The sequence below is a fragment of the Anolis carolinensis genome, chromosome 5, assembly GCF_035594765.1.
Source record: "Anolis carolinensis isolate JA03-04 chromosome 5, rAnoCar3.1.pri, whole genome shotgun sequence".
NCBI lineage: Eukaryota > Metazoa > Chordata > Lepidosauria > Squamata > Dactyloidae > Anolis > Anolis carolinensis.
This window is the reverse complement of record NC_085845.1, coordinates 166,233,892-166,259,352: the sequence shown is the minus strand read 5'-3', so window position 1 is coordinate 166,259,352 and position 25,461 is coordinate 166,233,892. Positions and strand designations below refer to the sequence as shown.

Below are 25,461 nucleotides of genomic sequence, written 5' to 3'. Positions count from 1 at the left end.
TTTTTCCCCAGGCTAGGTGGGTGATGTTTGAAGTTTGAATTTATTCAAACACTGTTTTTAGAATCTGATATATTAATCTCAAGCAACTGCTAATGGGCAAAGTTGTGGATTTTTGAGAAAAAGGAATGCTTTGCCTGCAATATAGGTTATATGGAAGGGGAACTCAAATAGGAATAGGGCCCTTACTGGGTAGGGCTGCAGGTTTTGAATAATGTTTTAAAATAATATGAAAAGATAATAATAATATGGAGAAGCAAACAAACCACAGATGTTTTAATTTATCCAAACACATATTAAAGAAGTTGATATATTGATTTCCACAAATTGATGTCCCCTCCCCTAACTTAATTTGTATTTCAAATGAAAAAGACAAATCCCAGCATTTTAGACCCAGCAGCACACTTTAACCAAACAAACCCCACTCGTGCTGCCCCAACAATGGAGATTGCTTTTCACTCTCATCCTACAATAATTTCTTTTTCTCTTTTTCCCTTTCTCTCCCTCTCTCTCAATGCTTCCTCCCTTTCTTCTTTCTCTCTCTCTCTCTCCCCCATTATATCTCTCAAAATCGCTTTCTCCCAATATCTCCCACTCTTCCTTCTCCCACCAAGTTCAGCAAAGCACCCACCAGCGGCCAGCAGCCACTCTTCACCCAGCTACCCTCCACCGTCCCTTTCCCCGGAGCAATGAGGCTTGCTTACCATGTGGTCGTGTTTATAAAGGCTAATGGTGACCGGACACGCCGGTAACCCCGCCTCCTCAAACGTAAGCCCTCATTGGCTGAGAGGCAAGCCTACAGTTAGGCTTCGCCCCCCCCCCCCCCCCAGCCAACAGGCTTGATTGACTTGCACAGTTATAGTTGAGTCATACATCCGAAGACATCCGAGCAATGGCTTAAAAAGCTTCAAAATCTAAATGTTGCAATGGATGTGTGCATGTGTGTTGGAAACCCATTCAGATGTGCTAAATTTCAGAATAAAGATACAATTTCCGAGACTTCCGCTTCTGAGGCTGTGTAGGTACAAGTCTAATACCCACACAACTATATTGTCCAATGATTGATAAGGTCCTTAAGCATTATGTAAACCGAGAAGAATTGCAGTTTTAGAAAATAAACAACACATCTGAAAAATATGGATTGTTGCAGCCAACCAACTTTCCATAGCTTTGGTTCTATGGATGAGAAAGCAAAATCCCAAGAGATAGTAATCCAATGTGGATGGTACCTGCTGCAAAGACTAGTTATCTGAAATCCAAAATAATATATATTTCCCAGTGTTTCCAGACTACGTATATAATTTTAAGTTATTGACCAACATCTTAACTTAAACCCAGAAGCAAACTGATAATTGATGAAGCTCAGGTATAGTGTGAGATCTCTGGTTACTTCCATCAACTTATGTCAAATGCAGCTGTAACCAAGTTCATTACAGTAGTCAAGATAAAAAGTAATCAAGACCTTATCCACCTGAAGGGAAGTAGCTCGTGTATCAAATGTAGTCAATCCAATATGCTCCTGGCCAGAACCCTACTTCAATGAGAGCGTGATCCCATCATGTACAGATGTTTCAGCTCTTCCAAGCCACATAAATAATTAAAAATCTGTTTTATCTGAATTCTTTCCATTGTAATGTGAAGATTTTTTTTTAGTTTGGACAGGCTTTTGGACTACTTGATTTTTTCCCTTTTCCCCACCACATTATAGTGTACATGTTCAACTAGCAGCACATTGTTCAGTTCATGTTTTGTTTTAAAATAATTGATTGTAATTATCAGCTGCAATGGGCATTTATCATAGAAGACAGTCTATACATTGCCAATGCAAAAATTAAAAAAATAAAGAGAACAATTCAAATATTTTTCCAGCATCATCAAGGTAAAATTGCTGACTTTCTTCCACAGGATATCACTTACATAAAACGATTATGTTCTATTCAGCAATGTTTATCCTTTAAAGTGAGTAGCAAAAGTTCCCAGTGGGTTACAGAAATACTTTTAATGGTGTAGGTAGTAGCCTCTTACAATTTTGATTTTAAGTATTGCATCTGTACAGCACTAGCATTGTCATGTTGTTTTAATATTGTTTTCAATTGTTGCTTAATTGCTTTTAATTGCTGTTGTTGTTGTTCGGGCATGAAATAATGCCACCAAGGAAGCTGCTCTGAGTCCACCTTGAGGTGAGAAGGGCAGGATATAAATGTCGTAAATAAATAATAATAATAAATTTGAAGAAAGCTGGTGATGAAATTTGGTGCTTTAGAAATTAATTTATAATCATATTTTTGTTAACAGATGTCTGTTCTGGTTTTTAAAATATTTGGTATTAATGGTGAAATTGACATCAAAGGCGAGGACACAGAAGTGTGCCTTCTAATAAACCAGGTCATCCCAAATCAATTAGGCAATATCAGTGTTCGACATTATCTCTGCAATCGAACAGCAGGTAGGAACTAATCTAATATGAAAATACACTTGTTTTCACACTAGTAGAAATGCCTTGAAGGATCTCTTTCCCTTAAACAGATTATGAAAATAGGTCATTGCCTTTCCTAATTAGACACTCATGAGGTTTTCATCTTGTATAAAGATATTTGTGTGCTTTTCTGAAATCATCAACTATGGACTCTAGGAGACTTTGGAGCAGCATCCCCCCCAAAAAAACGACTCCTTCAACCCTTCCTCACCATTTCTGCCTTCAAATGTCACTAAACACCATCTAGAAGACATGGGTTAGTCTCACCAGTTATGCAGCCTTTCTCAGCCATTTTAGGTCCGAGAGAAGTCTTTTTTAAAGAAGTCACTTCCTGCTCACTAATGAGTTCCTTCCTATTTCCATGGTTAGTGTATATAAGAATGTGTATGTTTATTTACAACACAAAGATTAAGGAAGATGGCTGACATAATTTGAAATATTGGCATTTCTGGGTTGCACAGTGTTGGAATATAGGCTATGTTTAGATATATGTAAATATATATCATAAATTCATTGTTTTCATAACAGGTTCTAATCCTAAATCTGCAACTGGGCCTGTTAAACCAACACCAGAGATTAAACTGAGATGGGAAAGTGGACCCAGTGCTGCAATACATTCATTGCTATCTGAAAAAAATGGATTTCTACAATGTCATGTGGAAGATCTGAGTGCTGATTTCCTAACTTCTACACTTATGAACATTCAGCGGTTTTTGGAAGATGAAATGCTTGCAGAAGTGATGCCTATGAATATAAAAATTTCTAATTCAAGGATTAATTTGAAAGTATGTCATTCTTGAGTGAGTTGGATGTTAATATAGAATGTGTTTTAATATTCTTGCCTACTTTTGCAGAAAACATTTAAGAACGTAATGATAGATGGGGCTTATTTAAAGGTTATTTTTCCAGAATTAGTTGGAAAATTAGGTGGGTGTAGAAATTAGATGGGTGTTAGTCACTAGTGGATGTAAATTGACTTACTATGGGATTATTGCAACATTAGATACATTATATATGTTTTCAGGAAATATGTTGCAAGTTCATTAAAAGTGACTGTTTATTATTTACATCATGCTACATTAATAGATGGTGGTTTTCGCATGCATTTGTCACAGTGTTTACAGCCCTAACAACATTTTGGTTGCACCATATCACAGTTTTCAAATGAACTATTTGTTGTATCAAATATATTTCAGCATAAGTGCTGCAATGTGTGAGAGTATAGCTCAACTGCATTTTGTTCTTCATTCCTTTTCAGTAACATCAGTGTACTAACTTTTCTTCATAAGCAGATAAAGGATAACATTGCTGCAAGGTGGTGTAGTTCCCCTAAAAACAAAATGAAGCCAAACGAAACTAGAAAGAGACTAGCATTGGAGATAAAGAATACGTATTTCAGTAATAAGATTAAATATTCCTGATTTGTTTCTATACAAAACTGAAGTACTATGATATAGTATTTTTGCAATGGTGGGGAAAATACAAGCTGTAGAATTCCTGGTGTTTCCCCACCATAAACAAATGTTTGGATCAAGATTTGAAAGTGTTTTCTATCAAAAGAAGCACTCACAGCAACATGGGATAGGTCCTGTTATCTTTGCTTCCCAGTTTAAAATATTGGTATTCTCATTCATTTTGTAGCTCTAACTTAACTGGATTTTCTTTAAGTGGGAAGTTTGTGTCCACTTAATTTTTGGACTTTAGTACAGTACAAATCTCAAATTAAACTAACAGTCATAGAGGTAGGGAATGTGTGGAAGAGGTGTTGGAATTCAACAATTTATTCAGTAAGTGATAGCTTAGGCTTTCTTACATGCATTTTTAAAAGCACGTATAAAAACATTTTTTTTCACCAACACATCTTGAAATGGTAAAAGAGTTCATTGTTGTACAATCTCTTTCATTTGTTTTCTCATTTTTAGCAACCAGTGTAATCTCTGGAACTATATATTTGAAGATTTCAAAGTTTTATATTATCTTCAGTACATTTTCAGTTTTGCTTGGGCAGGAGAAGACTTAAACTAGAATTTTCTGAGAGTGAGAGTTGATTCCCAGAGATTATGCTGGGGGTGTTATTAAACACTTAAAAGTATTTGTTTTGTTGTTATGTGCTTTCAAGTTAGCTTTGACATATACCAACTCTATGAGCAAGAGACCAGCAAGAGACACGATTACCTCCAAGAAACTCACGGGCCACCTCAGTTGTTTCAAACTCAGAGCTATAGCATCCTTGGTTGTGTCAACCCACTTGTAACTACTTAGGTTGAAATTGTTTTCATTTCCTATCATGCCATCTTTTTTGGAGGGGCAGTATTTTTATGCTGTAATTTTGACTGCTTGTCTTGTTTCTCTTACACATTTTATTTATTTCATTACCTTCATGATATCAGCATCAGTAACCTGAGTGATGCATTTGCAGAAGAAGAGTGGGATAGAAGTGCTTGGGGGAATTGGAGGAAATTGTGGATAGGAACATCAGCTCTTTGAAGCAATAACCATAATGCAAGCTCAGTTGTAGGAAGTGCCATTCTTCACTTCACTGACTATGTAATGAAATGTAGGTCTTACTAACATAAAAGGTAAAGGTTTCCCCTGATGTTAAGTCCAGTCATATCTGACTCTGGGGGTTGGTGCTCATCTCCATTTCTAAGCCGAAGAGCCGGCATTGTCCGTAGACACCTCCAAGGTCATGTGGCTGGCATGACTGCATGGTGCGCCGGCCACATGTTATATTATCTAAGGTTATATTATCTAAGTGAAAACAGACTTTGAACTTTCTGTATCTTTCCAACAAAATAACTGGAGTATTTTCCATCTCTTCATTATTTATGGATAGAATCTGTTGATATATTGTGTGCTTGTAAGTAGACTTGCATTTGTGAGAAATAGAATTGCAAAGATGCATGATGTTGGTGTCCAGTAGCAGGTGCTGTTACATAATCAAGAAGTAGAGTTGGCAAAGGAACCAATACACAATGGGACTGAAACAAATCAGGACTGATGCACTATCAGGCCCACAGTGCACATTGGGCGCCCCTAATGTAAATCAGGCAATCTTGCTTATGTTCCATTACTCATCCTCCCAATTCAATAAACAGGTTTCTTATTACTTCTGATATTTAAATCACTTAGATTTACATAGAGTGAAAAGTCATACAGATTCCAGGTATTTTTTCAAAAAGTCAAGGGACTTCTTTCATGCCTGGTTGTGCTATATGTTTAACACTTCTACACAATTAGAAACTTTCACTAAAAATATCATAGGGAATTTTATACACCCAGAAGTGATCAGTCTTCTGGGAATATAAACCAGTATTTTTGAACAATTCTACTGCCTTCATTTTCTAGGATGATAGCCCACGTGACAGTCTGACTGCTCCTGAACCACTCCCAGTAACACTGCACATTGACCTACTTATTGTAGAAAGAAAAGATGATGGTTCATTTTGTATCAGAGGTGTGTGTCTTTATCTCCACTTGTTTTTAATTTTATTAGCAACCTTGGAAGTACTTGAAGTCCTCTATGACACCATTTTCTAATGAGTTGTTAATATGAAAATGTCACAGAATTACATATGGTATTTTTCATATTTGATAGCTGAGTGTGACATGCAAAGGCATACGTCTCTGTGACTGATTGCAAGGAAGAAAAGCACTGTATCTATCATGGTATATTATAATCATAAAGTATAATTTAATATATTAGCAGTGGATATATTTAGTATTGAAGTACTGATAAATAGCAGTGCAAATGCTTCTGGGTGTTCATATCCTTTATGATTACCATTGTTAAGTTTAATATTTTTATATTGATAATTGTATATTTTTAAATTTTGTTTTTATATTTGCTGTCTTTGTGTAATCATTTTCTGATTTCTTTTAAACAGATAATCGAATACTTGGTAATGATGTACCAAATAGTAAGATAAATAAAAATACAGGTGATCAGATTTCTGAAGGTAGTGCGCACAAAAATTGGAATAGTTTGTCCCAAGCCACACAGACATCTCCAGAAATTAACAGATCTTCTAAAAGTTTGAGGACTGTATCAGATTCAGTTAAGGAACAGGTAATTTTTATGAAAAAATACTCTGTGTAGAGTAGCCATGAAAAAAATTCAGAAAGGTTGTTTGGATTTTAAACAGCATTTTTGGGCAGTTGTCGAGTCCAATAACTTTTTGTTGGAGGGAATTGGAAGCAGCTGTTTGTATGCTTTAGCCTTGTTCATTTTGGGGTTACTGAATAACTAAGAGTTATGAAGGCCACTGAATGTTGTCTTCTTGTTGGTGGAGCCTAAATTCCTCACTAAGGGCAGGGAGATTTTATTTTCTTATCCAAGATGACACCCTGCCCTTCTCCCAGTATAAACCATTCACTCAGAATAACGATGGCAATTTCTGTGCCAATCGAAATACTACATTACTACATTAAATGGAACTTAAGATATATCCAGATGTATCTTAAGTTTTATTTAATGTAGTATTTCAATTACTGTTATTTTAAAGCAACGAACTATATATGTTTTTAAATAAATGAGTGTAATACAATGCTTTACCAAAGAGATCTCTTTTCTTGACCAGAAAGCACCATATAGTTATGCTGGAGTCAATTGCTTTTCATTTGGAAATAAGGCTAATAAGGAATTGATGATGATGGTATACATTTCTTAGACTCTTATTCAAGGCATAATTCAGAATATGCAAAATTTAAATTACCTACTCATTTCCTCTTTCTAAAACATGGCCTAAAACTGGCCCAGCAGGGAAATTACATATAAATAACAAATTGTGGCCACTAGAGATTTCTGAAGTTGTAGCTTCCTATTTGGAGGTAGAAATTGTTGTAAGTTTCAGGGATCAGGAGGAATGGAGTTTGGGGGATCGGAAGGAATGCATCAGAAGAGGGATAAAGTGACCCCTGGGCCTTTGGGGATTTCCCTTTGGAGGTTGAGTAGAGATTATAGATCAGGGGTCCCCAAATCTTTTAAACAGGGGGCCAGTTCACAATCCCTCAGACCGTTGGAGGGCCGGACTATAGTTTTTTTTTAAAAAAAAACTATGAACAAATTCCTATGCACACTGCACATATCTTATTTGAAGTAAAAACAGGAACAAATAAAGCCTCAATGTTAATAATAATCAAAATAAAAATAACAAAGAGGGTTGGAAGAGACCCCTTGGGCCATTTAGTCCAATCCCCTTCTGTCTTTGTGCACCAAAAGCACAAGCAAAGCACCCAACAGATGGCCACCCAGCCTCAATGTTAACAACAACAACAACGATGATAATAATAATAATAATAATAATAATAAATCACACAGTTTTAAACACTTAGGAAATGTTCGACTTGTGATTTTGTGATACGAAATCCAGTATATATATCTCATTCGCTGTGTTATACTGTGTCTTTGTGTCAATAATAATAATGAGTGTTGGAAGAGACCTCTTGGGCCATTCAGTCCAACCCCATCCTGCCTTCGTGCACCAAAAGCACTAGCAAAGCACCCCTTAATAATTATTAATTAAATAATAACTAAAATACCATTATAAACAAGCAAAGGCGCGTGCCTTTCCTCCCTCGTGCCGCACACGCCTTCCTCGGCAGAGGAGGGAGCCACTGCCACGGGGGCGGATAAATGGCTTTGATGGGCCGCATGTGGCCCCTGGGCCTTAGTTTGGGGACCCGTTATAGATGCTTGCAATCAGACTCCCTTATAATAATCAGCATTAAATTATTGACTTCTAATAAAGGAGTACTTTCATTTCCTTACCATCAGGAATCTAGATGATTCTGAACTTCCCATAAGCAGCTGTAATTTGGTAGTTCCTATCATAGGGTGGGCAATTCATGCTTACAGATTTAGTCAATTAAAAAGACTGCGAAGGCTGGAGATGGGGGGGGGGGGGAAGTACCACAAAGCATTTTTTGTGGGGCGTTTTTTCTCATCCTGTCCTGGATCACAGTTATCAATATGTCCTGTGTCTGACCTTCTTAATAGAATAGAGGCATGGATTGGTGCCAGGCACCCCGCTGTCCACAGTAATAGCAGCAACAGCAATCTAACAGGGGAGATTTGTGTAGCCTAGTGTGAAAGTGCTATGTAAACATTACAGTCAGTGGAGAAATGTTTTGCTTTGTTTTAAAAAGTGTGTTGGCTATATAAGCAAACTGCACTATTTACTTGTTCTTTTTCTAGAAATAGTTATGTTGCACAGCAGAATTCATTGTGATTCTTTTCTTGTTTATGATGTCATTTCTTTAATTTGAGATCCCCCTCCCAATGTAATTTACAGGGGCAAAAAAATATGCTTTGTGGCAAAGTAGATGCAAAATTACCATTAAATGCTTTCCCTTAGATTGATAACTTTTGGTACCTTGCAAAGTGAGCTTAGTTTAATGTGTAGGGGGGGGAGGAATTGTTTATAAATACTTCCTTTACCGAAATATTAAACTAGTTATACATAAAAACTAAATAATTTATTTTTTATTTTCTTGTTTTAGCTTATAGAAGAAAATGAATGTCTTAAACAGGAACTAGCCAAAGCTAAGATGGCTCTTGCTGAAGCTCACATGGAGAAAGACACTCTGCTTCACCATATAAAAAAGATGAACACTGAAAATAAGCAGTAGCAGAACACGTGTACTGTAGAATAAAAAGGGATGCGTTTCATTTTTAACTTGAGCTCAGAACAAAATTTCCGTACTATATTGTTCTTATAGGGACATCAACAAAGAATTACAATGGTTTTTTTTTTCTCTTTTAGACTTGCTTTAAGCTGCAGTGACGCAGCGAATATAACTTTTTATTATATGTTACTAATTTGTTTAATAGATGGTGGCATGAATAAATGAATAAAATGTACCATGTGTTATCAATAGGGTATCTTCATTTGTGAAGATTAAACTGTTTTGTTGTTAGAAGAAAAATACTATGTGGGGGAGATGAACTTTGCACTATAAAGACATTTAGTTATAAATTGTCTGCTATTGCTAGTAAAATGTGATGTAACCCTTCAGAGACTGGTCTAAAAAACAGTGTAACTTGCCTGGGGAAGTGTCTCCTGTATCATGCACAGATCTTCAAGATGTGTTAATACACTGGAACTACTCATAGGTTTTTGGAAAAGATTTATGTTGCTAAAAATGGGGAAAAATTCTAGCTGTGCAGAAGCCATGTTAATGTTCTGTTCATCTTTATACATTATCTTAGGCCATTGGAGAGCTGCCCAATCATCCAGGCAGTGACTTGTAAAATAAAGAATCATTATTAGATCAGGGTTTGCTTTCAGTAATTATTATTGGTCATTTGTAGCCATAGTGCTTACTCAAACTCAGGCCCCATCTACACTGCCATTATAACACAGATTGAACTGCATTATATGGTCAGTGTAGACTCATCATATAATACAATTTACTTGCACTGAACTAGATTATATGTCTACACTGATCATATAAAGCAGCTCATCCTGCATTATAACGGCAGTGTCGATGGGGCCTCAGTGAAATTCTCTTACTCTCGATCTGGTACAATATTTAAACATTTTATTTTTGTAAAAAGTGTAATCTAGCTGTACATTACACATTTAATTGTTAATCGCTCTATTGAGTTGGTAAAATTCCATACAATGTAAAATGTCATTTTAAATTATGAGTTGTAAAAAGACTGAATTATAATTAGCTGAAAACAGCAACAAATGTATAAATAAAAAATACAAACACATGCAAAATATGCTTCATTTTTTTTTAACAGTGAGCAAAACCATGTGTGAATCTATCATATTAGTACAGGTAGTCCCTTAACAAGATAGGCTCTGTACGTTTGTTCTTAAGTTGAATTTGTTCATTGTTGAAGTCCATTGAAGCAGTTTGAATTACTTTTTTTTCTTTTCAGTTTGCTGCGCCTTGTCTTTACTCATCTTCTTTTCCACTGTTTCTCCCAGTAGCTAATTTCAATTCCTCTGTCTGATTATCATTTGGGGACTGAAATATCTTTCTTGACTGTTTTTTTTACATCCTCGAAGATCTGTTTGACAGTGGTCATCTGGGGGGGGGGGGGAGTGCACTTTTCCACGTCTCCAATCAGCTTCTGGATCATCACTGGGAGAGAAAGCTTCTTGTTTTTTATTTTAGCTTGCACTTTTTAAAATTTCCATCACTGTTTTCTCCTCTCTTGCCTTCTTTTCCATTTCAGACATGTTTAATTTTTAGCCTACATGTTTAATCCTACCCCTGACTGAAATGGAGAAGAGAAATTTGTGTCATGTTGCTGGGCAGGATATTAAAAACTGACAGAAGAAAGAAGAGGTCTTAATAACAATAAGTGACAAAGAATGCAAACTCCTGCCTAGTTGGTTTGGAATTATAGAGCTGGAAAAGGCCACAAAGGACATCCAGTCCAATTGCCTGCCATAAAGGAATGCACAGTAAAAACACTCCTTAAAAATGGCCATCCAGCCTCTGTTTAAAATTTCCAATAAAGGCAACTCCACCACCCTCTGAGGCAGCATGTTCTCCTGGTAAAATGTTCATATTCCCCTATATGCATTCATAAAATTTATCAAAAACAAAAGTTATACAATAGAGATCGAATAGACAGTACTTGTCTCATTGTTTACTTGTGCTTTAATGTTTTAAATCTAGTGCAACGTGAGCAGCAGACGTGTGGATTGTGCATTATCTCCTTTTGCAGTGACATGCAATGTGTGACAGAGTGCACTGAGACTAGGTCATTATGGCGTCACTATTCTCTGCTGCACGGTTAAGAATAAAAACAGTTTGACTGTGGCATTTTGACTCCACCAATTAATGTCCTTCCTTGCTATAGACATTTTAAATAGCAAAGAGCACAGTGGAAAGATGACAACATGCTGGTCTTACTGCACCAAAAATGATCAGAGTTATGTTTTTACACATTCTACTGCAATTTCAAGGAAAAAGAAATGTACCATTTAAACTGACAATTTTAAAGCAAATAATTACCATGTAATAGGTTTGATACCCAATTAAATGGAAAGGTTTGAGTTCTTAAGGCTATTAGAAATGTTAACCTTTATGTATTAGGACAGAATACTTTAGTACATCTAAAGTATATGTTGCTAGATCTACACAGAACAAGAATTAAAATATAGTAGGTACTGTCTCTTGCAGTGTTGCATACAGGGTCCCTGACTTTTCCATAACGTTTTTTCCACAAAGACTTTTTTAAACACTACCACCTACTACTAAAAAAAACAAGCAAAACCAGATTGGACAAAAAGAGTCCCAGCTAGTGCTTTGGCCTTACTGATATTTTGTTTTTATATAATATAATTTACTAGAATAAAATAAATCCCGCTTTTTTTTCTTCAGATGATGGAGAGATGCAGAAAAGTACTCTGCTGTTTGTGGGTTGACCATATTCAAAGGGCATTGAAATTCTCATCACAGACAGGAAACACAAGCCATATACATAATCTAAACCATGTTGCAAAACCTCAATACCCTAGAGGCAGAAAATGTTTTGTGATTGACAATTCACTCAGTGCAACTTTTAAAAATAAATCCAGATGCATCAACAAACCTTTTAAATGCTTTATAAATTATATCAATCTTGTGAATTAAACATGGCCTTCAAATATGCATTATACTTTGAGACAATCACAAATTTTAGGGAAATTTGACTTGTCACTTGTGACCATATCAAGGGTTTCCTTCATCTCTGTATTTTTCTGCAAAAAATAAATTATAAACAAATCAATTGCCTTTAAAAACAAGCTAAATATTGACAACTACATGCACTAACTGCTTCATTCTTTGTAAGTGAAAATGAGAGAGAGAAAACATTAGATCTTCAGTATTCATAAGCATGCCAAATATGTTGCCAAATCTTTGATTTTACTTTGGGTAAATCGGAATGCTAGGAGGTTTATATATCTTATACTGCTTTCCCATTAACAGCAAATAATCTATGGGTAAGTTGTTTTCTGTGTATTTATCCTTGGTGAAGTCAAGAAGCAACATAAAATAGGCTGATTTCTTTGTCTTCATGATTTTTGACAGCTATCATTCCTGGTAGCTTTATATCCTGTTTGTCAATAATTTCCAACAAAATAGCAAGCATGAATACTGTATTTAATCTATACTTGAAAAATCCACAGAATTTACTTGGCATTATGATGAATAAAATCCTAATTTTCTGATTTTCAATATAACCTTTTTTATCACTGTGCAATATATGATATTAAAAGGTAAGAACATCAAGGATTTATTACTCCTTACAGAAAACCATTGACTCATTTTAAAAGCCATGGTTAAGGCTTTTAATATAGACTGTGTCCTACTGATATGTTATGTCTCAGCCTTTGGGCATGTCCAATAAGTAAAGCAGTAAATTGTCACTAATAAAATCTCCTGTACCGAACTTATAAACAGGTCACTTCATTTCCTTTTTGGAGTCACTCTGATTAATTGTGTTTAAAACTTTTAGTTTGCAAGATCCTTTGGGGAGTTAGTGCCTGAGAGAGCTTTTCCCCCAGACTAGTACACCTAGAGCATTGGTCTTATCTGTGAAGCTACATCAAAACTTTAAAAGTACCAAACCAAATATGGTTGCAGTAGATGACATTAAATGTAGATGACATTAAAATAAAAATTTAAAGTTCTCAACAGTTTTGAATAACTACTGATAGCATGTTTATTATAATGCCGTCTTTTGTCCAAAATATTAGTTTAGAACCCATCTAAATCACCAAGAAGCTAAGTACACAACAGGGGGAGACTCCATGTTTTATAAAGCAGTTTAAACAAGTTCTGTTACTGACGGACAAAACTACTCTGGCTCCCAAGTATCTCTCATCAGATTATACATTGCAGTAATCATCATATCACTTAAACCAGATAAATATACTCAAACACAATCTGGTAATGACAATTTGTTGTTTAACAGAAAATGTGATGTCTACCACATGAAAATTGCATTTGCATCCAAAAAGCAGTGTCACATGACATTCTTAATCATCTGGTGAACCTTTAAGACCCCACTCCTTTTGCCATTCTACGTAGATGAATGCATTAGCTAGCAAAAGTTAATAAGGAAATTGACTTATGCTGGTTATAGCTACATTTTATCAAATTCTTGTATAACTAGACAGTGACATAATGTTACCCGTAATAGTGTGTTCCATTATTTACAAGTTTAGTGAGTGAGCTTCTTGGCTTTATGCCACCAACACACATCATTCAAATTCCAACCAAACAAAAGCACTACATAAGCTGGCTCAACGCCTCAAACATTTTGAAAACGTGTTTTTACCATCTGCTGGTGATATGTTTCATTTTGCTTCAGACTGAAGAAATTGGAGGGAGCACCAACATCTCCATCTAGTGGGGATTTAAAACTTTGTTGGATCCCACATGTAATGATGGATTCTGCATTCAGCTATCCACAGCTTTAAAACTGTTTTTCTTTTTTAATCCAGAAGGCAAACTTTGCCATTTCACATAAGGGACTTCATTTTACACCTTTGTATATGAGTCTTGAGCATTTATGGATTTTTGGTATCCACGAGGGTGGGGTGGTCTTGGAACCAAATCCCAACAGATACAAAGGATCCACTGTGATTGTTGTCCAACGGGCAGATGACTATAAGACTTTGTGAATATCTGGGAATGTAAATGTCTCGGTGCAATGATTCATCCCACATAGTCTAGGTAGGTAAACTGCATCAATGCTGAATGGCATGTACTTAAACATAACATGCCATTTATTCAATGGGTCTATGCTAATGGGGGCTTGCATGGATATAAACCCACTTCTTGGAATGCAATACAAAGTAGTACTACAGCCTTAGTTAGAAAACATCTTTATATAGTTGAAGGAATGGGGTATTATCAAATAGGGTCCAAAAAGATGCAAATCAGGAATCTAGTCCAATTTTTCAAAAAACATGAGCCCTGCCAGGTTTATTCCTCATCTGTAATATATGTATATAAATTGCTCTTTTTGGCTATATATTATATGGATAATGGGTATTATGCTTTTACAATGCTTTTACCTGCAAGCATATTGGACCTGCTGGGACATATTTGGAATTGCTTATCCTCATCTAATAGATTTATGTGCAGTTGTAAAGGGAGTTTAGTCATTGCCTTAACAAACCTGGTATGATGAGAAGGTGAGGTATTTCTGAGTAGTTTTGAATAAGTAGACCAATGAGGGGGAAACCTATGCAAGCGGACTCATGTGCTTCTTGACAAATGGACTGAAGGCCTAAGGAATATTTGAATTGTTTTACCTATAACTGTATTGTGTACATTCCTCAACCTACCAACATATGTTGCACTATGATCAACTAAATTTTCTTACATAAAGTTGCTAGTCTTTTATTTTCTGAACTGTAGTTTGCCTGTAAATGGCAAGTGGTCAATTAGTATGGATGTGTAAAACCAAAAAATCTTACCAAAAGTCAGTTTCAAAACTCCAAGATTCCCTTTATCTGTGCAGTAACAAGAACTCTTAAAACCACTGTCTTTGTTAATACCACTGCTAATGGACTGAAATTTATGAATGTAGTGTGATTCAGCAGTTTTTCTTTCTATCTTTGAAATTTCTTTGTTCAAGGACCACACATCCAGACATCTGTTTCTGTGTGTCCAGGAAGGCAGATACGTTTTTGAGCACTGCCAATTCTAATGCCAGATTGGTGTCTATTAATCCTCTTGCAGAGAAAATGGTCTGTTTGTCTAGTGTGGCATGTAGAGGAGCATTACTTGCAGACGATAGCATATATCTCTTTGGAGGAAAAAGAAGTAAAGGTACATCTGCTGTTAAGAGTGATGTTATTGGCCCATCTAACAATGCTCCAGAGTAGATGTGGGAATAGAGTTGCCCTTAGGTTTTTGGCAGGGGCTTGTCACTGTATTACCATCCATGTTATGTATTCTGTTGTAAGTAGTAATTGAATATTCTGCAGCTTGTGAGAAAACTGTTATTTTCCAAAATTGGTTGCAATGTGCTCATGATGTGATTAAGTGATCTCACCTGGGGGCTGGAGGTGACATTTAGGAGTCTGCTTCTATTTTGTGGTTTTGATCTGTCTTGTAGTAAAGATTTCTAGGTATTAATATTACTTTGTCAATTTGTTAATTCATCTTCCTTAGTCAGTATTGTAGTTTGAGAAATGTCTGTTGTAAATCAAAGAGTTGTGACTCTCTGCCCTGTGGGTCTCATTTGATCTAATGTGATTGTTTCAGAGTGTACGCAACAGAAATGGATTCTGTGTAGAAACCGGGGGCATGCAAATATGTGTAAAAATTAGTAGGCTTCTGATAGTGTAGTACTTAGCCCATTGTGCAGTTGTACCTCAAAAAAGTGAATTTGTTATGTGGATTGTTACAGGATCACGTCGATGGCATCATGGAAGTTGTTGATAATCTAGTAGAACTTATCAAGTGATTGTTTTCCATGTGTTCAAGTTACAAAGGTCATGATGAAACTGAAGGTCAAGGAGAGGTTTTCAGATGCATTTGGAAGCCATAAAGAACTTGTGTATCTATCTTCTGGCAGGCAATTGTGTTGTTGGCAATAGCTTTTTGTATTTCATCAACAAAATATTTTCAGAAGTGATTCTGTTAATACTTTCACTCCAGAATGAGCCCTATTTTGAATGTGGTCAATATGACAAAGAGAACCATCCAGAAATAACATGCATATTCAAATACAGTTCTGTAGTGAGCACATTCATCTTCCAGATGCAAAAAAGAAAGTTTGATCACTACTTTTAAAACTGACCTGAATTTATCTTCAGCAGCATTAGAATTTTTGTGTTATTTCCAAATAATAAAGCTGTGAAGAGGAGTTATATTTATGGTAGAAATATTATTTAATTCTGCTTACTTGGAAAATTTCCAAATCCCAGATATAAGCATTTAATGTCTTTAAAAAAAACAGTTCCAGGCAGTTGGCATGAGAAAGGTGTAGGGTATGACAAATTGCAATACATTTTTAATGTAGTAGTAACATAACATGTTTGTAGAAGATGTAATTGAAATTATATTCTGCAAGAGTAGAAGACTTTCTTCCGCTCTTGCAATTCACAGAGGTAGTCAATAAACCCAGACAGACACCTTTAGGTTTATTTAGGTTAATAGCTTAAATTATCACTAAGGAATAGGAAAAGGAACTGCTTTGCACTGCTGTTTCTCTTGATTGTTATTACTTTTCTTCCGGTACCACCTACTGGCAGCTATTGCTTGTTTGCCTTCTGAGCATCCTCATTAAGCTGTTTGGAGTCCCAGTGTACACACTGACTTACGTGATGATGGCATATATGATGAGAACACCTGTTTCACTTTAAAAGTTCATCTCATTTACCTTTTATTTCTCTCCACCATTAACTGCCAAGAATATGAAGGGACTTAATTATAGGTAGGTTCAATCTTGGATGCTTTTAGCAAATACCATGGGATGGCTCCCACAAGTAAGTCAAAACTCACCTTAAATAAATGCATTGTTGTACATTTGCATATCACAACAGCACCTATTTTTAGCATGTTCACAAGTATATCTCAGTTAAGAAAGCAGATGTGTTCCTGGACTTACTTCTTTCACTGAAAAACAAATAACAAATAACATGAAGTACGTATAGATTCCAAAATTACATGCACACTGTACAATATATTTTAGCAAGCCTTTTATTCAAAACGAACAATATGCACATATAAAATAAAACAATCAGGTTGATTAAGTCTTGATAAGCAAACAAAAATATTTTGAGCCCCCCTAGATACCATTTAAAATCTTCTTTCAAAATGTATTGTGGGATTGTTTTCAACAGTTTTCACTTTTCTTATTATTTCTATGTTGGTAGCCAAATGTGTATTTCTATGGTTTTTAATATATTGGAAATAATCAGTGAAGTTGATTTAAAATGTTATTTTGGCTAGTACACAAAGCTCTGGAACCACTTGTCTGCAATTTGGTAAGGTTTATCAACTTTGTTTATGGATTTATCTACTTGAAGGGATTCAAATGTTGCCAAACTTCATGAACTTGATTAACAAAAAATCTGTTTCTATTTCCCAATGCAAATCAATGGAGCTGCAAAGATACAGCAGAGTTCTGGTTATCCGACATAAACGGGCGGGCCAAATGTCAGATAAATGAAACTTTGGATAATAGGGAGGCCTTATTATCCATCCCGGCAAGCCGGGTGCTTGCCAGGAGGGAAAAGCCTCATCCCTCCTGGCAAGCAACCAGGTTAGAGAAGCCCGCCGCATGTTGCTGTCTAGCAACATGTAGTGGGCTTCTCCAAAGTGCCGGGTGCTTGCCAGGAGGGAAAGTCTGCTCCAGCCACATCTCGTCCCTCCAGCAAGCACCCTGGGTCGCATGTCAGATAATACGGTAGATCTGATAACCGGAAGTCAGATAACTGGAACTCTACTGTACTGAAAAAAAGTATAAATATAAAATTTTGAAAATAATTATATAATTTAAAAGTTAAAACATTAAATATTAAAATTAAATATTAAAACAGAAAGTCAAAGCAATGCATTAAAATTTCTAGCAACATGAGAGGACTGAATCTATCTTTTTGAGGCCACAACCCACTTTATAGGCAGTGCACAGTATAGTGAATCAGAAGCTGGACCATGGACAGCTCCACGATAGCCAAACAGCAGGACTTGACAAGCTGCTGAACTGGTCTTTCCTGAAGCAGACTTACATGACTTTTCTGATATGAGCTTTCCACAAACAATAAAATTAAAGGATAAGAGGCTAGTGGCAAAGCAGAATACAGTTTCCAACTGGCAAGAGTGTTAGGAAAGGCTGCATTTTATCATCCTGTTTACGTCGTATGCTGAACATACCCTATATAAAGCAGGATTAGAATTGGAGGAAAGGGGCATACACATTGGAGGAAGGAATTTCAACAAGTTTAAGATGTTCAGATGCTACCACACTATTTGCAGAAAACAGCAAAGATTTGGAATAATTACTGAAGGAATAATTACTGAAGGAAGAAAGGCAAAGGCAGTTGAACGTTAAAAAACAAAAATAACAACCACGGTTTTAAAAATAAATTTAAAAGAAACTATGACGACACTATATTATTTAAATATTTTCCATATCTTGGTTCAGTCATTAATCGGAGTGGGGACTGCAGTCAAAAGGAGGAGCACTTATGAGGGAACTCAATGAGATTCAGAAGTCTAAAGATGTATAATCGAATACCAAAGTTAGGATTTTCCATGCTATCGTGTTTCCAATTTCAATGAATGTTTGTGAAAGCTGGACAGTGAAGAAAGCTGATAGGGGGAAAAATCAACTCATGTGCTACTGGAAGAAGAATTGGAGAAGAATTGGATCCCATGAAATGTAAAAAAAAAACAAATAAATGACTCCTAGAGCAATTAAGTCGGCACTCTTTCTAAAAGCCTAGATGACTAAACAGAAACGATTGCATTTTGGCCATATCACAAGAAGACATGACTTATCAGAAAAGATAATAAAGCCTGATAAGCCAGAATCCAACAACAAAAAAACCCACATTCCATATGAATAGACTGTATCAAGGAAGCCACAGCCATGAGTCTATAAGACATGGTTTGAGACTATGGAGATATAGTATAATAAAAAAACAACCTGAGAACAGTTGTTAATTACAATATCATGCAAGTACAACATTAGGTTGAAATTTATTAAAATGGAGTATAAATCCTCTAGAAGAAAGTTCCAAGAAATAACTATTTTGCGTAACAGGACCCAGTATGTAAAACCATGCTCAAATGGTTTGTGGGCAGAATTTCAGACATTTGAATATGGAAACATTTTCTTAGAGCCCTCCTATTATGATGGTACTTAACAATGCCTCCTAGCCAACTTAATAACCCCGCCCCAAATCAACAGAATTGGACTCAACATGGGAAAATAACTTCTATTTTTAAAGTCTGAATTTACAAAAGTTAATCAAATATTTCCTGGTATGTTTTACAAGTTGCACAAAATTTTACCCCAAATCTTTGCTTTCTAGTGATTATAATTAAACAGCAATGCCTAGTGACTTATATATGCAATGATACTGAACTTGTTCTAAGTATTGTATTAGACTGACTGCTCTCAATTTAGATCTAAACCTGCTAGAACTCCATACAGAAATGTCTCATAGTTTTAAGACTTCAAATATGGAGACCTAAGCTTTTGATCTGCAGGGAATATCTGAATGTAGTAGTAACTTATGAAATGAAGTGAGCTGCTTCAACTTCTCCTGTAGTTTTCAAAAGCATTTAAGCCTATTTCACATCAGAGGTTTCACAAATCACTATACTGTTGAGATTTTGTTGAGATGACGCTTCAGAAAGGCTTTTCTACAGATAAAAGGGAAGGAATTTTAAGGTGATCTTTATAAAGTACATATTATAGCCATAGGATCATGGATCAGTGGTTGAGTCACCAAATTTACGTGCTAGCTGGGGACAAGGTAGAAGGAATTAAGTTCTTATGTAACTCTCAAAATCTTCTATACCAAGAATCAGTAGCCACCGTAAGTTCAGATGTTCTAAGTGAGAAAGAGGTGATGCAGTGAACCACTTTGTTGGAATGGAAACCTTAAAAAAAAAACACCAAATTTCACTCAAAATACATTTTTAGTTTTGAAGAAATAGAGGAAAATCCCTATTTTGCTACTACTTTCTGATTTATTTTAAATGTATCTATCTTTTCCCGGCATATCTTTGAAAGTTCAATCTGATTTGTATCATATATTAGGGTACCTCTTGTGGTTGCCAGAAATGTGCACCATATAAAAGCCATAATATATGGAGGGCAGCTTCATTAATTTATTTTTAAAAAATCAGATTAAAATAACCAAAATTAAATGTATGGTAATTTGTTTTAAGTATTTCCATTTGTCTGACAGATGTTCAGTACATTAAAATTTGACTTCACTATCTATTTTCAGATTAATTAAAACTGAAACTCAGAAATAATTGTTATAATCCCATGGCCGTTGAACAGTGATAGGAAATGTCAGAAATAGACTTCTTATCTTGGTGAAAGAGCTTCATGGTCTTAGATAAGTAGGCAAATTCCTGGAGCTGGTTACCATATTTGGGCCCCAGAAGCCATACTAGTCCTCCAGAACTGTGACCAACCTTTAGTGGTCAGTTTCACTGTAATAGATCTAATACAGTGGTTCTCAATCTGTGGATCTTCAGATGTTTTGGCCTTCAACTCCCAGAAATCCTAACAGCTGGTAAACTGGCTGGGATTTCTGGGAGTTGTAGGACAAAACACCTGGGGACCCACAGGTTAAGAACCACTGATCTAGTATGTTAGAAAGAGTAATACTGATAAAGCCTGGCTTTCAGAATAAAGGTAGATAATCCTAAAATATGTAAATGCTGGAGACCCACTGTATAATATGAGTTGATGGAGTCTATCCTAGCAGCCAATGAGTAGAACAATCACTAATCTCAATGCAGCATGGTATAGTAGTTTGGACTATGACCCAAGGGACTAGGGTTTGCATCCTTGTTCACTATAAAAACCCACTGGCTAACTTTAGGCAAGTCTCATTCTCTCAGCCTCAGAGCTAGGCAAAGACAAAGCCCCTTAGAACAAATCTTGTTAAGAAAAACCCTGTGGCCGCATAAGTCAGAAATGAAACAACAACAATTCTAGCAGCCTGTAAGCATAACTATTATAGTAACCTGAATGCAACACAGTTCAGTACACTGTCACATCTGGACTCTTACACTTAGTATAGAAAAACCATTTACAGGCTGGGTTATGTTAATTTCTAGTATAGTAAGGTAAAGGTTTCCCCTGACGTTAAGTCCAGTCGTGAATGACTCTGGGGGTTGGTGCTCATCTCCATTTCTAAGCCAAAGACCCAGCGTTGTCCATAGACATCTCCAGGTCATGACTGCATGGAGCGCTGTTACCTTCCCACCGGAGCGGTACCTATTGATCTACTCACATTTGCATGTTTTCGAACTGCTAGACTGGCAGGAGCTGGAGCTAACAGCGGGCACTCATTCCGCTCCCGGGATTTGAACCTGGGACCTCTTGGTCCTCAAGTTCAGCAGCTCAGCGCTTTAACACACTGTGCCACCCAGGGGCCCCTGGTGATATGGTAAATCAGAGTCATCAGCAAAATAAAAATATTGTTTGTTTGCTGTATTTCTAGTCAAGTCCTTTGCCAACAACATAAATGAATTATTTAATGCTTTATTTCTTAATTTTGTTAAATCCAAAAGGAAGGCCAGTTCTAGACTAGCTACAGTATAGTTACTCAGAAGGAAGTCACATTATATTTGGTTAGATTTTGGCCCATGAAATTATGCATACACATAATTGAATTGACATCTGGGCCTAACCCAGAGTGTGGACAAGTCCAGGCTACAGCTCCCAGAATTCTCCAGTTAGGGATATGTATCTGGGAGCTAAAGTTCTCAAAAGCACTTTTTTCAAGCTCTGGTCAATATACATAAAAATCTTGTGCACACTTGCTAGAGAGTTATGTCCTTTGAACAAAGGGAACATAAGTTCGAATAAAGGATGAAACGATTCATTATACATTACAAGTCTATAGTACATACTCTGAGTTTTTGTTTTAAATATTCTACTTGTAAGAATAGTGGAAAGATTGGAGTTTTGATGCTGTAATGTGGGCAGCCAATGACTCCTTACCTCCAGAAAGTATGCTCTATTTGGTATCTACTTTAGACAGGACAGTTTCTTTTTTTCTACAACATCTATCTAATTTTTGAAATCCATTTATAGTGCATTTACAATAATGTGAGCTATGCTCTAATCATGTACCAAAGAAACAAAATTTTATGGCATGTAAGAATGAAGAGTGTCATTTGTAAAATACCCAAAGATCTTTCTATACTTTTTATGCTTTTAAAACATTTTTGTCCATCCATGGGGGAACCTTAATGAAATTTAGTTATACAGGATGACATTTGCCATCCCACCAGCATAAGAATGATATTGCTTTTTTCCAATGCTCTATCTGGCAAAAACAAAAGCTAATTAGGGCAAAGGCATCTGCTGTTTTTCAAAATTCATATTTGCTGAATCCCAACCATGTATTTGATATACAGGAACAATTTTTCTGCTGTCAAGAGAGAATCTTAAAGATTTGTATTTGTACAGTGTTCCCTCACTTATCACGGGGTTTAGGTTCCAGGACCACACACAATACGTGAAAATCCACGAAGTCAGGACACTATATTTATTTTAATATTTATACATTATTTGTATACACTATTTTAAGTCTTTATCAACCAATTGTGTGTTGATAAATCACCTCCTCCTCCTCCTGTTGCCACTTGGGCTCCTTTTCTCTCCCTTCGGCTTCTCCTTCCTCCCTTCCTTAGGCTGTAAATTGTAATTTTTTATGATTTATAATAGTCTTTTAGAGTTTATTGACAAACCGCGAAATAGCGAATCTGCGAAAAGTTAACAGAGGGATTGATCAGCAACTGAACAAGAGGTTTGGAGATAATTCACAATAATTTACAAGAATTGTACTTGACCTACATCCAGAGAACACGGTTAACCCAACCAACGATGGATCTGGACCAAACTTGCCAAGGATAATGGGACTATCAGTACCTTTGATACTGTGACCCCCCACCAACAATGGACTGGGACCAAAACGTGGCATGGAGAAGTCCCATGACCAACTGAACATACTGCATGGGTTAGTGGAAAATGGACCTTGATTTTGGGAGTTATAGTTCACCTACATACAGAGAAAGTGTGACCCCCACCAACAATGGACTGGGACCAGGGCTGTAGCCGGGGGGGAGTGTTAGAGGTTCAACCCCCCCCCCTCAAAATTTTTCAGTTTTTTTTAAACTGATTTACTCATGAATTTTAACTGATTCACCAAATTCCCATGAGTGTCCACTGAAGTTTATCGATGGAGCCTGATTTCTAAATTATTCTGTGTTATGGAATTAGTCTTCATGATTCGCCAAAAAAAAGTATCACCCCCCCCCCCCCCCCAAAAAAAAATTGTTTTCTGGCTATGGCCCTGACTGGGACCAAACTTGGCACAGAGAAGTCCCATGACCAACTAAACATACCGCAGGAGTTAGTGGTAATGGACCTTGATTCTGGGAGTTATAGTTCACCTGCATCCAGAAAGCACTGAACCCAGCCGACAAGGGATCTAGACTAAACTTGGCACACAGACCCAACTTGGCAAACTGTGAATACAGTGTTCCCTCACTACTTCGCGGTTCACTTTTCACGGATTCACTGTTTTCCCATAAACTCTAAAAGATTATTATAAATCATAAAAATTACAATTTACAGCCTAAGGAAGGAAGGAAGGAAGAAGCCAAAGTGAGAAAAAAGGAGCCCAAGCAGCAACGGGAGGAGGAGGAGGCAATTTATGGGCCGGGCTGTGGCGCAACTGGCTAGTAACCAACTGCAATAAATCACTACTGACCGAGAGGTCATGAGTTCGAAGCCCGGGTCGGGTTAAGCCCCCAACCATTAAATAGTCCAGCTTGCTGTTGACCTATGCAGCCCCGAAAGACAGTTGCATCTGTCAATTAGGGAAATTTAGGTACGCTTTATGCGGAAGGCTAATTTAACTAATTTACAACATCATAAAAACTGCCAGCAAAACACGAGGAAAGGAATGAGGAAGTACAGCCACTAGTGGACAGTGAAGCAACATCTCCCCCTGTGGCCGGAATCGTGAAGCTGGAGAAAAATGTTAAATGCCTCTGTGTCTGTCTATATATGTTGTTTGTCTGTTGGCATTGAATATTTGCCATATATGTGTTCATTGTAATCCGCCCTGAGTCCCCTTCGGGGTGAGAAGGGCGGAATATAAATACTGTAAATAAATAAATAAATAAATATATCAACACACGATTGGTTGATAAAGACTTAAAATAGTGTATAACTACTAAAATAATGTATAAATATTAAAATAAATATAGTGTCCCTACTTCGCGGATTTTCACTTATTGCGGGTGGTCCTGGAACCTAACCCCAGCGATAAGTGAGGGAACACTGTACTGGCAGGGTTTGGGGATGATCGTCCTGGGAATCTGGGAGTTATCCAGACAGCCCTGAATCCAGCCAACGACGGATCTGGCCCAAACTATATTACCTAACATCCCAAAACAAATCATGCCTTCTTTTAATAATCCGGGCACCGCCGGATCCCCAAGCTAGTAAATAAATAAAATAAATACTAAAGGCTTCTCTTTTAAAGCCTGGGCGCACCTTAATATCCCAAGTGAAGGTTACAAACCATTGGCCACTTGAGGCGGCTTGAATGGGATGTAGAGAACCCACGCCGGCCCATTTACGTTCACAATCTCGCCTTGCTTTGTCATCCCACATTTTTCCCCCTCCCTCCGCCCCTATCTGTCTCGTTTTGTTTACTTCCTCTCCTTCCTGACAGGACAGACCCTCCCCACTTCCTTCCAGATTCCCTTCCCTCTTCCTCTCCTTTTTCACTGCGCCGCGCGAAGCGAAGGGAAGTCCGCCCCCTTTTGGCCAATGCGAGGCGGGCCTTCTCTGTCTCCTTGTATGTGTGTGTGTGTGAGAGAGAGAGATGCGCGCGCCTGCCTGCCTTGCCTTGCGCGCGCGGCACCGCAGTGGAGCGCGAGCGCCGACCATTAGCGCAGGTGTTGCTGCTTCTGAGGCAGCTCTCTGAGGGGAAGCGGCGCAGCGCGAGCCTCCAAACCAAGGGCACGCGACTGGGAGGGGAGCCTACCGTAGCGTAGAAGCTCGCCAGCCATTCAGAAGCAGGGCGCTCTGGTCTCCTCAGCAACGCGGCCTGGATATATAGCCGAGACTGCCTGCGCCCCTCTTTTTCTTCTTCTCCCCCCCTTCTTTTCCCGCCCAGCTGGTCGTTGACATCTCCCTCACTCTGAAAAAAACCCTCCTCAGCTTGCCCTTCTTTCCACATTCTCCAAGCGGAGGGAGCAGGAGAGCCTGCCGTTCTCCCTTTCCTTCCGTCCTTTCTCCT

General features: G+C 37.2%; 1 protein-coding gene and 1 long non-coding RNA gene across 4 annotated transcripts in view; one reads left to right on the top strand and one right to left on the bottom strand.

The window, feature by feature from the left end:
* The window catches only part of bltp3b (bridge-like lipid transfer protein family member 3B), a 58,828-nt gene extending 48,628 nt beyond the window's left edge, over window positions 1-10,200 (top strand). For both annotated transcript variants that reach the window (XM_062980961.1, XM_062980960.1), the window contains exons 17-21: window positions 2,293-2,443; window positions 3,002-3,258; window positions 5,822-5,930; window positions 6,361-6,542; window positions 8,975-10,200. In XM_062980961.1, the coding sequence (XP_062837031.1) occupies window positions 2,293-2,443; window positions 3,002-3,258; window positions 5,822-5,930; window positions 6,361-6,542; window positions 8,975-9,103 (828 nt within the window). In that variant the 3' untranslated portion in view covers window positions 9,104-10,200. The remainder of the gene's footprint in view (window positions 1-2,292; window positions 2,444-3,001; window positions 3,259-5,821; window positions 5,931-6,360; window positions 6,543-8,974) is intronic.
* Window positions 10,201-12,029: 1,829 nt separating this feature from the next.
* LOC107982870 (uncharacterized) lies at window positions 12,030-25,343 on the bottom strand. Of its 2 annotated transcripts, none has more exons than XR_010006298.1 (3): window positions 25,207-25,343; window positions 16,946-17,059; window positions 12,030-12,180 (listed from the first exon to the last, which is right to left on the bottom strand). It is a non-coding gene; the product is annotated as an uncharacterized LOC107982870 (long non-coding RNA). The 2 variants fall into 2 exon arrangements; XR_010006299.1 differs by lacking the exon at window positions 25,207-25,343 and adding an exon at window positions 24,711-25,054.
* Between the last annotated feature and the right edge of the window lie 118 nt (window positions 25,344-25,461).